We start from the raw sequence: 14,185 nt of genomic DNA on the forward strand, positions 1-14,185 counted from the left end.
TGGTTTCAAGTTTAGTTCTGAAGTCCGAAATTTGAACTCATTCCAATGTGAATGCTCAATAGAGAGGAATAAACTACTAATCGAGCTAGACATTTCACATTCGGCCCAAAAAGACATTTTCTATATATCAAATTCAAACAAAAATATGAATGTGCCATTTAACTGATCTTGATAGCTGAGACGGACCAACAAAATTATAGTGGTGGAGCTAGACATTTTACGTTGGGACCCACTAGTAGCAGTGAGTGCGACGTTTTTGTGTATATTTTAAATCCCAATTGAGGAATAAAGAATGAGTATGAATGGTAACTTAATTGTGGATTTTGATCCATGAGTATGTATGACCACAATATTTTGCTTGTATTGAAATGCAAGAGAATAGCCCCTTTGATTTCATAAGTAGCAAAGCTGAAAACAGTGAAGCTACCTTAAAGTTTTGAAAGTGCTATCATTTAATACATAAACCGTGTTTTACTTTGCCGCTTCCTTCCTTCCCATTTTTCTAGTTACCTACTCATAATTAAATTCAACTAGTGCTTCTAAATTCAAACTTATATTTTTTCAAATTTCCACCTATTTTTGTTTCAATCGCTTCACAATTTTAAAACCAAAATTAGTCACTCAACCTATTAAGATATGAAAATAGTCACTCAACCTACATATACCATATTTTGCATAAAAGTACATTAACTATAGTAGGAAATTAGATTTTTTTAACTGTAAATTTCAATTTTAATATTATTAGATTAAATTAATAAATATAGAGTGTTCCATATGCATTTTGTACGAGTAGCATTGTATATCGATAACAATATTGCTTAAATAACATTTTATATAATGTTATTACTTTTTTTTTTGTATTATTTGATATAATATGAATATAATGATGCCACCACTTTCAGGGCTTAGGGTTATTCTTGGTTATGTGATTTATGTCGCCGTTCCTTTATTCCATCTATTATTACTAATCCAAGTCAAAATATTCCTATTGAATCATGACCTAACAAATTAAATCAATATATCTACTAGTGTATGCATAAATTAAATTCAATACAACAAAACACATATAAATCAAATATTCCTACACTAAAATAATAGTGGTAAATTAGATTCAAAACCCATCTCAGACCAAGTATTCATATATATCAAAATAAGAAAATCATGCCTAACATTTGCATCAAAGTGTATGTTATGTGACATACAAGTTTAAATTATCTGAACTTTACAAAGTTTCTTGATCACTAAAATCAAAGCCCAACTTCACATAATAGTTTTGAGGCATATTAATTCTTGAAATTAAGACAAAACATATATTCATCAAAAGGATTAGGAGATGGATGGAATTAAATCAATATCAAAGTGTCCATCCTTGGACCATATTATTATCAACAGCCATCCTTGTAGAAGCAGATGGCCCTTCTCCAAGATTATAGTGATGATACCTGTCACAAAAATATTTATTTAATTCTTTCAATTTTATTTTATTATCTTGGCAAAAAGATGATAATAGAAGTGGGGTTTGAAATAGTACTATTATTTAGATGTTGACATACCCTATTTGCAGAAAAGGCTCTGGCTCCATTTGCATTGGATTGGAAGCTTGTATTTGGAGTGGAAAACTACTGGCTTCAGATGAAGTAAGAGCCCATGGAGAGGGAAGGGCTCTCAGGCCTTGTCGCTCCCCGTCGAGCTTCAAATTCCGAAGGTCGTGAATTATTTTGAATTAGTAATAAGTGTCCTTTCGGATAATTATATATTCATAAGGCTTTTGATTTTAGACATTAACACATTATATATGCAAAAATGTTTATTAATAATTAAAATTAAATGTTTGCATATAAAATATATTACCGATGACATCTCTAGAGAAATCTTGATCTTGAGCTGCTTGTTCATGTCTCCCAGTTCACGTTCCTGCAAGAATTTGATTATAATAGTAATGTGATCTATGTTTGAAAATGTAATTATTTATAATTTTATTTTGGTATCTACTGGTTAGATTTTTTAAATATATGACAATAGTTTAATTTATGCTGTTAAAAAATGTTTATTTTAGCAAGCTCATCATTTGTTAACATCTCAAAACATGTACTGATTGTTAAACAAAAGATTAAAAGTAATATACCTTTCTGCGAAGCTCTTCCATTTGTTCCATCAATATCTGCGTCTGCAGACAATTTGAAGTTTGTTATTACTGAAATTAGTCAAATATGAGAATTATGAATTCATTTCTTCATTTCTCTATCTTATCATTCCTATTTATATTTAAGAATAATACAAGAAACTATGATAAAAAAAAACTCATTTTTGGAGAATTGTTAAATTAATGCAAGTTAAGTTCAATTTTTATTTTGATTTCAAAAAAATAATTGCTAAATAAGCTGTGAAATACCCTACTTATGGTGAGATTTCTAGCAATGTCACTCAATAGCCACTCACTATGTCATTCTAATTATGGGAAAGAAAATGGCTTAGTTTCTAAAGATATGAAAAATTAAAATAATAGTGAGAATCCTACCTTCCTTAGCCTGGCCTGAGAAAGAGCCCCTTCAAGCTGTTTTTCAAGATTCTGCAACTCCTTAATACTCAGAGGGCCAAGATCTTCTCCAAGCAAGTGCCTTTTAGCCATCAAATAATACATGTCAAATTATGGCATCTAAACAAGTAGTACTACAAAACATTCACAACTTTTTCAAGAATGTAATTTGTTTGATGAAACTCTCTAATAAATACCAAAATTTAAAAAAATTAATGATCAAGAAACCTTTGTGTGCGTTGAAGGGATTCATACTTGGCCTTCAATTTAGAGACCTCATGGTACCAGCTCTGTAGATGTGATCATAGAAAACAAATCATTAACATTAACAAGACTTAGTTATGGCTAAATTAACTAAATTAGTTAGTTAATTAATTAATTAAAACCTGTGCTTCAGTTTCAGTAGGATTGTCTTGAGGATTAAAGCAGCAACGGTGGTAACGCTCAAGGGTCTTTGCTATGCTGCAAAACTACTAAACATTAATTCTCTGTAAAATCAATAAATCAAATTTCTCAAGACCTTTCCCTCAATATGCCAAATTCCCATCGATTTCATCTTAATTAATTACCACTCTTCTATATATTTTTGTAAATAAAAAAAACTTATATCAGATATACTATTCTTTTTTTTCAGACAACTCCAATTTTTAGGGATCTAACTAAGGAAAAAAAAATGTATGAGGCCTGACAGTCTTCAACACCAATCAGTTTAGAGATAAGTAACAGTTCTTGAACGAATCAAAAATTAATTAAGATCCAAGTTAAGAGAGAGAGATATGAGAAAAAATAAAGAAAAGTCACCAAAACCAAATAATGACATGGTTCAATTTGGGGGTGTAAGAGAATTTTACCTCAATGATTTTTGTACTAGGTAAAGATTGAATTTTGGGTCAAAAGAGGTGAGAAAAACTTGCAACAAACAAAAAAACATCAAAGCAGAAAAAACTACAAGAATCTTCACCCTCTCCAAAGAAAAAAAAAGAAGGGTTTCACCAATTTGGTTGCTACAGTTTTCTCTTCTTTAAAAGCCTGAATTTCAGATGACCCAAAAAAACCTAGAAAAAATTGTGAAACTTTCAATAAAAAAATGATGGAACTGCCCAGAAACAAAGCCTAATGTTCCCCCTCAAAAAATGCAACAATTCAAATGCATTTTTCACCATTTCTTTTCTCTCTCTCTCTCCCTCTTTCAAGAATTGGTGTACGGTAATAAAAAAAGGCTAAATTCAACAATTAAACTAAAAGATCTAAGGATGTAAAGAAAAGAAGACAAAAACTGAAACTTGCCCCACTAATATAAAATAGACATTGATGAAACATTAAAGATGCAGAGAGAGAGAGAGATAAGAGGAGAGAGAATTTAAACCCTAGATCTTGCACGGAGGTCCGAGAGGTGTTCCAAAACCTCGTCAGTTTTTTTATTATTGGGAATCCCAGAACAGCATGAAACGTGTCGATTGCAAAACTAGCATCGCCATTTTTGACAAACAAAAAGCAAAAAACTAAATAAAAATTCAATCTTGACAAACGATAGTAAAAACCCAAATCCCCAAAAGAAAAAAAGATTCAATCTTGAAACTAAAAACTACTGCAAGAACGTGTTTAATCAAAAAAAGAAACAATCTTGCATGTTTTTTAAGGCTGTCTGAAGAAAATAAAGCCAAAATGTAAAAAAAAAACACTAACACATATGTGTAAACACATGAATAGTTGACAAAAAACATGGCAAAGATTACCTAGTACTACCAAACTCATAGAGCTTTCCTCTGCTGGAGAAGATGATGAGGGCGACCTCGGCATCGCAGAGAACAGAGAGCTCATAGGCTTTCTTGAGCAGCCCATTTCTCCTCTTGGAAAAGGTGACTTGTCTGTTGATTTTGTTCTCAATTCTCTTCAACTCCACTCTCCCTCTCCCCATTTTTTTTCTCTCTCTCTCTCTGTCTGATTCAGTGTGTGTGTAGTGTGTGTGGGGGTGTGGGGATGTGTTAATTATAAAGAGGTAGGGTGTGTCTGAAAATTCCTTGCCTTCATAAATACACATGAACATGTAGTTCTTGGATTTTTCATGTTGCAAGAAAATGGTTAAGGCACAATTCCTTTAATTTATCATCATTTTTGGCTGCTTTTACCCAAAGCGTATTAATTTTATTGTTCCTTTTATTCTATATATCTACTGTACTGGAAAACCTAACTGAAGACTTAAATTGTCTTGTGCGACAGTGGGTTTCTTGGGCAAACACTCAATTCATCCCACGCGCTTACCCTTCTTGATTAATGTTGTGTACTATTATCCATTGTAAAGACCCATATTTGACTAATGAGAGTTTTAAAAAATTGTTTTATTTATGAAAAACTCTGATAAAAAAGTTATTGGAACATACTAACCGTGAGTCGATATAGTTAGTGAGATGAGAGGTCTATTACTAAAAATAGTAAAAGTGGAGTTGGACATTTATTGGGGACTGTCTAAATAAAGAAATATGAGACATTTAATATGGAACAGAGGGAGTAATCTTATTTTAATGTGATTGCTTAATATTGCTCATTTTCGAATATATAATTAGTTGTATTTTCAGGGGAATGGAGTATATAATACTTAATTAATTAACAAGATCGGGGTTGGCATTGGACCGGTGAAGAATTTAAGGATTAGTTTATGTATTGGGGCATCCGTGATGCAGTCCCGATTATGGGGATGTTGTTGTCTTAAGTCAGACCTATATCGATGAGTGCAACAGAATTCGTATGTGATTCGAACCGTCATACCAGTAATTTCTTGTTATTTATCGAAGGTTCGGCCAATCCATCAAGTCGGGCCGAGGAAGTACACATATAGAGAACGAGAAGTCGCCGCACACACCTTGTCCAAGCAGAATAATTTAGACAATTCCGCATCCCCATTCATGACGCATTCATTGCTAAATATTTGAAGGGACCGACAATCCAAGATTGCCCGCTCAATATGAATGGAACATGATGATACGACCCCACGTAGAGGACCCGTGACGAGGTCCATGGCGAGGCGGCTTTGGAGGGGCTCTCTACTTTCATTCAAAAGGCCATGCGGGAGGAGTCTATGAAGACCGAGGAGCACACGACGAGGATCGTGCTGAAAAATGAAGGCTGGGATCATCCACCCGGCCAGGTGGATTCTGATGCACTACAACATCTGGCAGGGTACAATCCGCTGGAGTCGCAAAGGCATTGCTGCTCCACCCGGCCGGGTACCAGCATAACTACCCAGCCGGGTGTCCGGTCAGAGTCATGCGGGAGTCAGGCAGGTCCACCCAACCGGGTGGCCTTTGGTCGACCAGTCACCCGGCCAGGTGACGCGTCGAAGAAAGCCGGGTACCAGGGAGCTTCACCCGGTCGGGTGGTTTAGCACTCCTAAATCCACCCGACCGGGTAGATTGGTGCAACACTAGATTTTGTGAGCCTCTTCCTTGAATTTTGGGCCTTACTATAAATAGCACCTTTTATCATTTTCTTCCTTAGGGCATCCGCAATGGGCGGACGATGGCACGCCCGATGGCGCGCATCGTCCGCGCCATCCATCGTCCACACCCATTGCGGGTGCGCGCCATAGGGCGCGGACGATAGTCGCGTCCTATACTTCGGTCGCGGAGGATAGCGCGGACGATGGCCATCGTCCGCCCCATTGTGGAGGTCGCGGACGATCAACCGCGGACGATGGCACGCGGTTTCATTTTTTAGGGCTCGCCATAGGGCGCACCTTAGGGCGCCCCACTGCAGGTGGAGAGGTAGGAGGATAAAACTGCTGACGTGGCGCGGCATAGGGCGTGCCTTAGGGCGCCCCATTGCTAATACTCTTAGTTGTGGATTGAAATTATATGCTTGAGAGATTTGTTCCTCTTGAAGAGATTTCCTATCCAATTCCTAGTTATAGGTTGCTTGAATCCATCAATTCTTAGTGAAGCATGGATCAGGTAGAGGTATGCTTTGAGGATTGTGGTTTTCCTTGAAGACTTAGCCATGGATGCTTGTTAGTATGGTGCAAGTGACTTAGCTTATTTCATCAATGACATTTCATCTCTTAATCCACATTATCTTTTGTTGATCTTCCTTCTTTTAGCTTAGATTCATTGATTATTGTTGGATCTATGTTTTATCTTTGATTGCTTTGGAAATTGAAAACCATTTCACAAAAATATTGTTAAATCAAATATCATCAAAGGGTATCAATCTTGGGTTAATGGATCACAATCTATATGGTATCCTTATCACATGACACAACATAACTTTTCGACGTATAACTTGACAACATCGACTATGTGTACTAGGCTTGGAAGAATTTTCCGGTGGCAAAGAAAATAATTTAATCTTGAGGAAGTGTTTGTGAATTGAGCTCCATTGGTTAGGTCTTCATAGTCTTCATACAAAGGTGATTGATCCCCCCTTGTGACACTTCAATTCAATTAGGTCACATCATTGCATAGTTTAGGTCCCATGCCCACCTCTATCATTATTACTACTACTTATTCACATCAATGACATGACTATACCTTGGAGTATACATGTGTGTGTGTGTATTTATATATTCCCTACGATTGGTGTATTGTGAGTCCATAAAGGATAGACTGCGTTGTTATTTAATGTTTAATAAGTGGTAAAGTGATGGAGTCATATGATAAAAATGATAAGTAAATTGATATATTAAAAATAATATATAGTTGATAGAGTCCACAAATAAAAATTAGATATTATTTGGATGTATCAAAATGAAACTATTCTTAGGGAGGATTGAAGTATACACACTGAACTTTTATGTACTACTAAAGTCCATTCTGTAGGTATAACTAAGAATTCGTAAATCTTATACTACAATTATTTATAATTGATTAAAACTTGAAAAAGTTCTTAAGGCCTAACCTATGCAATTGGGACCATAAAATCTTTATTAACAAATTTAGGGCTTAAGGGCCTAAAATTATTCAAAGATTATTTTATGTCTGGGTCTTAGAAAATTTTATGGGTTACTTTTGAAAACATACAAATTTAGAACCTCAATTGTAATTTTCAAGAATCCATCAATTTGAAGAAATTTCAATCCTAATTCTAACCCCTTTTATTTATAAAATCATAAAATTATCATCACATTCAAAACATATAAAATCAAATAATAGAGTACTATGAAAAATGCCTTTTTTTTCTTAAAATATGAAATTTTAATATAGAAAATAGAGTGGCCTCAAACATTAATGCTTCTGTCCAACCAATACTTTAATTTCATTACCATCGCCTCAACTCTACCACGCGCTGCAATGGCTCGTGTCTACTTCCTCAACTTTCTACTATGGGAGTTGGCCCCACAAATACAATAAAAATATTCTTAAATCATAGAAAAGGAGTTGGTTCCATAATTGAATCGGAAATGATACTTTTGAGATGTTCTTCTCTAGACTTTCATGATTTCTACGCAATGGAATAATTTTATTGAGATGACGAGGAAAATAGGAAGACAACAAATGGGTATGGTAGTTTATATGGAGATGAAGGCTTTTTGCTTAGGAAGAGGACTCCGAGAAGATCTCTATTTAGTAGTAGATCATAATTTCAAGAATGCAAGTGATGAGGATGTGGAATCTTGATGAACCAACTATTTTCGATTTCTAATTTTTATTTTGTAGGTTACTTGCATTTTCGGACAAGGAAAGAACCAATGCCTAGTTAGCGCGAAGAAATGTGTCCCATCACATGCGCAACTTTTAGTTTGGTTTGTCTTTCATGATAGACTAAACACCAAGGAGAGGCTATTCAGATTGTGTTTATATATATGAGTAATTGCGTCTTGTGTAAAGAGGAACCTGAAACAATTCACCACGTCACTTTTGGATACAAGATTTCTAGCGGAACCTGACAGGCTAGACCGTGGAATCTCGCCTTTTGCTTACCGAACAATCCAATACCTTCCTTCCTTACACGAATGAATGCGTCGTTCACAAAATTTGACAAGAAACTTTTGAGCTTCTCATTTATGTAATCTTATAGTCCATCCAATGATGACATTGAGATATGTCTTATCTTAGAGACCTATCTTAATGGACTTGTGTTAGGTTGTTTCAACCTAGCATAACCCTACTTATATGTGTGGAGTTTTAACAACCAACTAAATTTTCCATTCACAAATATTCAACCTAATTTTCATTTGAAACATAACTAAATATTCAACCCAATTTTAATTTGAAAGTTGAAACATAACTAATTCATTTGGTATACTTATATTAATGATATAAATTGAGGATTTATATCAATGATAACGATATGCAAAAAAAATATTAAAGTATTTTTCGTTAAAGACTTTAAAGTTCGTAGAGTATTGATTTGATGAAAAGGTTGCAGGCTAACCATGTAATATAGTAGTTTTGTATTTCGGAAAAAAAGGGAAAATAAAGCTTTTATGGTAATTTAGTTTTACTCCTTCAAGTGAGGCAAGATAGGGTTTAATAGGTCTTCATTTTTAGCAAAATTGATTATTGCAAGAGAATAAATAATACTCCCTCTGTCCCATTAAAGATGACTCATTTCGTTTTGCACACTTGTTTCGTAAAAATCATAATAAATAGTTAAAGTTGAGGAAAAGTAAAGTAGCTGAGAGATTAATGTAGAAGAGAGTCTCTTCCATATTATTCTCTCTCTAAATTTACTTTCCCTCCACTTTAACTATTTATTATAATTTTTACAAAAAACAAGCGAAAAATGAAAGATGTCATCTTAACTGGGACGGAGGGAGTATTTAATAGGAGGACCACAATATTTAAAAACTTAGGAAAAAAGGGACACATGAATAGGTTAGTACTATATTACAGCTATGCTCTTTGAATTTTGTCAATATTAGCTAATCCTTGGATGTCATAGATAGATGGTCCTTAAGATTTAATTTGAAATCAAAATGTAACTCTAATTCTTAAGTACACCACATTTTTAGATTATTAGTAGTACCAAATTGTGATCAAAACAAAACTCAATCTTAATGACAAATTGCAACCTGTTAATTTTAGACAACACAAAAGTCATTTTTAGTTTTCATTTGGATTTAAAAATATGGAGGTCATTTTTAGATTATTTCGATCATGATATCTAATATAACTGAAAAAGAATGCTCTGTAGTAAACAATTGGCCTCCATGCTTTAATTCTATAATATGCAATAGGATTGAGTTTTGTATATATAAAAAATCATATCATACTTATATAAACACATATACAATACACTACAATATTAGGAACCAATCATATAAATATCCCACTTTTAGAATAGCAAAAATACAAATATTCCATGTAGGGGACGAAATATATATTCTACTTCATACTTTTTGTCCTAAACTTCATGAATTGACAAATCAATCTTGAGTAGATTAATTAATAAGTTAAACTGATGTTGAAACTCATTTAATCTTCATTCCTCACTAAGCACATTCTTTTCCCAAACCATGAAAGTATGAAACAATCCACATTAGACAAACTAAATTTTACTACAAAGAGATTCAAATAGGTAAGAGGTTGTAATAGTAAACAATCAAGAAATAGAAATTCAAAAGGTATGCAATAGACACATTTTGTTAAGCACACATGATGGAGAGAGAGTTGGTTGTAAGTAAGTGGTGGTAGTTAAGGCTTTCCATTTATGGAAACACATTAATAGGGCCAAGTTGGTAATATTTCTGCCTTATTTCCATTTAAAGGCAAGCCTTTCTTATCACCTGAGCTTTCACGTCTCAAGATGCCGCCCCATTCGTACTATCAATGGGGGCCACCATCACTATCTTTACTTTTACTTTAATCCTATTTAATTATGGTATTAACTACACCATCATTATTCATTATCTTGTAAATCATTTTGTTTTTTATTGGTTTTGTTTTTATTTCTATTGTTGCCATTGATCTAGATTTATTTTGTTCATCCGTTTTTGGCTCGAGCACTTAGGCCATCCGCACCACTGTCTCTTATTCGCCTCTTAACCGTCTCATCTCTTAACTATTTAGGGGTCCCACTGTACTTTTCATCACATCTCTTAACTAAGAGACAACACCTGCTACCCTTCATATCTTAACCATCTCATCCATTAACTATTCATTCAATTTCATTTTTTATTTTTATTTCCAACAAATTCAATTAATAAAAACACACTTCATTAAATAAAATAAAATTATAACTTAAAATTCTAAAAAAATTAAAAAAAAAAACATAATTAAAAATCCTAAAAAAAATAAAAAGTACATAATTTAATTTCTTCCACTCACTCTCTCTAAATTCAAAATCTCGAAGCTCGAAGAAGCAGATGAAAGATCATGTGCGTCTACCGGTTGCCAAATTTTGCCCAAATGTGCTCCATTAGATCCTCCTAGAGTTGAGTTGAGCGTGGGCGTTAGAATCAGGTGACCTTACCCGAACAGACAACCGCTCTTGCAAAGACGGATGCACTCCACTGCGAGATAGACTACTTGCGGTAGAGCTTCCCGGGGTTTCAGGGTTGAACCAATTTCCAGCCTTAGGTCCTTCGTCGGCGACAATCATGTTGTGCAAGATTATGCTCGTATACATGATGTCGACCATATTCTCCATAAACCACGCACGAGTCGGGGCTTTGATAATGTTGAAGCGCGCTTGGAAAACCCCGAACACCCTTTCCACATCCTTGCGAGCAGCCTCTTGCTTCTGCGCAAAAAGAGTCTGTTTTTCATTCACCGGCCTGTTGAACGTCTTCACGAAGGTTGACCACTTCGGGTAGATGTCGTTGGCAAGATAGTACCCCATTTTATACTGCCGGTTGTTAGCGATGAAGTTGATGGCCGGCGCTTTACCATTCAAAACTTCGGTGAAGAGTTCGGATTGGTTGAGCACGTTGTCGTCGTTGTTCGATCCGGGGACCCCGAAGTACGCATGCCAAATCCATAGCAGGTAGTCGGCAACGGCCTCGAGTATAACAGTGGGGTGGGTGCCTTTGTGGCCGCTCGTGTATGACCCCCTCCACGCCACAGGGTAATTCTTCCATTGCCAATGCATGCAATCGACACTGCCAAGCATCCCGGGGAATCCGTGCACTTCTTCGTGAAGGTGGAGTAGAAACTGAAAATCTGCCGTGCTTGGCTTCCGGAGAAATTCGTAGGTGAAGGCTGCCCGGACGCCTTTGCAGAAGTTCATCAAGCACATTCTCCCAGCGCTTTCTCCAATGCGGAAGAATTCGTTGAACAAATCCGCCGTTTGTCCAGTAGCAAGCTGACAGATTGCTGCAGTACATTTCTACAACATCGTGTGGCTGGGACGGCCGACGGCGTCGAACCCTTCTTGGAAGAACTCTTCCCAGGCTGCCAATGTATTTGCGATGTGCAGAAATAGCCGTTTTCGCATGCGGAAACGGCGACGGAAGTAGGTCTCTCCCCATACCGGGTTATCACAGAAGTAGTCGCGTACTAACCTTGCGGCGGCTTCCTCCCGGTTACGATGGATGTAAGTCCTGGATCATCTTTGGGGCGGCGCGGCTTCCTCCGCCTCCCTATGTCGATCTTCTTCAAGCGATTCTTCCATTATTCGACGCATTTGCTCAAATGAATCCATGAATGGATTAAATTTGGGAGAAGAATAAAAGAGATGATTTGAGATGAAAATTGGAGAGGAAAGAGAGATGATTTGAGAAGAATAGATGTGTGTTTGTGTGTGTGAAAGACGAGTATTTATAGAATAAAAAAAGAAAGAAATAAATAAAAAAATTAATAAAATAACCGTTGAACGGTCATATTACCGTTTTTAATTTTTTTTTATTAAATTCGAATTTTTTTTAAAAAATAATTTATTGCGTCAGCTTGACGAATCCCACTCGCGGGTCGGCGAGTGGGCGTCACGCCTAGCGCCAGCGCGCGACACGTCGCGCGGGCGCGTGGCGAGCTGGCGCGCCAACCGTCTCGGTGAGACGGGGACGAGACGGGACGCTGCAACGCGTCTCGCGTCCGTCTCGTCTCGGAGGGACGAGACAAGAGACACCCGCGGGATGCATTGTGGGTGCTCTTATCATTCATCAAGAATTCATTATGTTTTGCATATCAATTTTACCATAGAATTTTGTTAGGTATTTTATATTTTTATTTCTCTAGATATACCATTATACTATTTTTTTGTATATCAACTAAGAATGCTGTATAAAATCAAATATTTTAGATTAATAGAGGTAAAATATTACTCTCATATATATTATTTTTGTTTTTGTATGATTATTTTTGTTCGCCAAAGCATATTGGTGATGCGACTTGCCTCTTAGTATAATTTTGGTTTCAATAAAGATGTAAGTATTTCTCGTGTCCCATGGTAATTGAGATGTTTTTTGTCACAATATATAAAAAATTGATGTTTAAAAGATAAAGTTGAGAGAATAAGTAGAAGAAAAAATATATAAAATATTAGTATGAGAGAAAGAGAGTGCAAAATATGAGAGAAAATAAAAAAAATTTGTCAAAAAATAACTCAACTACAATCGTCTAAAAAGATGAATTACTCCTATTATACACTATTACGACTTTAACTACCTTTGTATAGAGGAAATACTTTAAAAGATTAATTATTTACTATTTTTATAATTTAACACGAAATTGAATAAGCGAAAAAGTTGTGATTGTGAAGAGGCGAATGTGGTGAGGGATAAGATGGCTAAAGGCTGCCCTTTAATCCACTCTGCAATAATTTTAATACATTTAAAAAGTGAAGGGCCCTTTGCAAAATATTTAGAGGGTCATTGACCACTGGGTATCACATTTATAAAACTCTGAAAACTACATTTTTATGGATATCTTAAAAATAATTTTCTGAATCAAAACATATCACCTTTCAATATAATTTGACAGTTTGATAAAAAAAATATTATTATTAATATTACCTTCCCCAATACGATTCGACATGTACAATCAAAACGTCAATTCACAATTATAGATACAAGCGCAATTTTGCTATTACTACTATAATTTCCAATAGTATGAGAAAAATCATACTCCTGTCCCACGCCATTAAGAACCCGTATTCATGTTTGGGATGTCTCACTTATGAGTCACTTCTTTTTTGTTAAAAATGCTAAAACGATGAGACAAAATTACTCATACTGAATTATCTGATTTGTCTTAAGTTTTTAAGTTGTTTATAACTCTCTTATTTCATAAGAGTGTCCACACTGGGGGAGCCGAGGCCCGCGGCTCGGCGCGCGGCCCCCCATTGCAAAGGCCGAGAGCTGGGGCGGTGAGGCGAGAATCGTGGCTGAGCCACGGCCGCGGCCTTCACGCGGCTGAGCCGTGTGAGCCGCGGAAAATTATTATTATTATTATTTTTTAATTTTCAAAATTTTGTTATAAATATACTACATTTCCACTCCATTTTCCAACTCCATTTTACTCTCATTTTCCTCCAATCTTCCCTTCCAACTTCAATTTAACCTTGTAATTATGGATTCCGACGATGAACAATTCCAACAAGCGGTAGATCTAGAGTTCCAAAACCTTGTTGCGGCGGTGCAACGTGAAGCGGAAGAGGCGGAAGAGGCGGAAGAGGCGGCGGAGGCGGCGGCTGAGGCGGCGGTGGCAGTTGGCCGGCCATTCCATCATCGGCGATTTTTCGTTCGTGATCATGTCGGGGCAGACCGCAGGTTGATGG

At 35.9% G+C, this 14,185-nt stretch overlaps 1 protein-coding gene across 1 annotated transcript; it reads right to left on the minus strand.

Annotated features, from left to right (window-relative positions):
• Positions 1 to 1,143: 1,143 nt before the first annotated feature.
• Positions 1,144 to 4,638, minus strand: LOC121765731 (agamous-like MADS-box protein MADS3). The gene is made up of 8 exons (XM_042161941.1): positions 4,273 to 4,638; positions 2,923 to 2,998; positions 2,765 to 2,826; positions 2,519 to 2,618; positions 2,126 to 2,167; positions 1,852 to 1,914; positions 1,554 to 1,690; positions 1,144 to 1,442 (listed from the first exon to the last, which is right to left on the minus strand). Exons 1-8 carry the CDS (start codon positions 4,581 to 4,583, stop codon positions 1,355 to 1,357), a joined length of 879 nt encoding a protein of 292 aa, XP_042017875.1. The 5' UTR covers positions 4,584 to 4,638; the 3' UTR covers positions 1,144 to 1,354.
• Positions 4,639 to 14,185: the final 9,547 nt, after the last annotated feature.

Source organism: Salvia splendens, chromosome 14 (genome assembly GCF_004379255.2).
Source record: "Salvia splendens isolate huo1 chromosome 14, SspV2, whole genome shotgun sequence".
Taxonomy (NCBI): domain Eukaryota; kingdom Viridiplantae; phylum Streptophyta; class Magnoliopsida; order Lamiales; family Lamiaceae; genus Salvia; species Salvia splendens.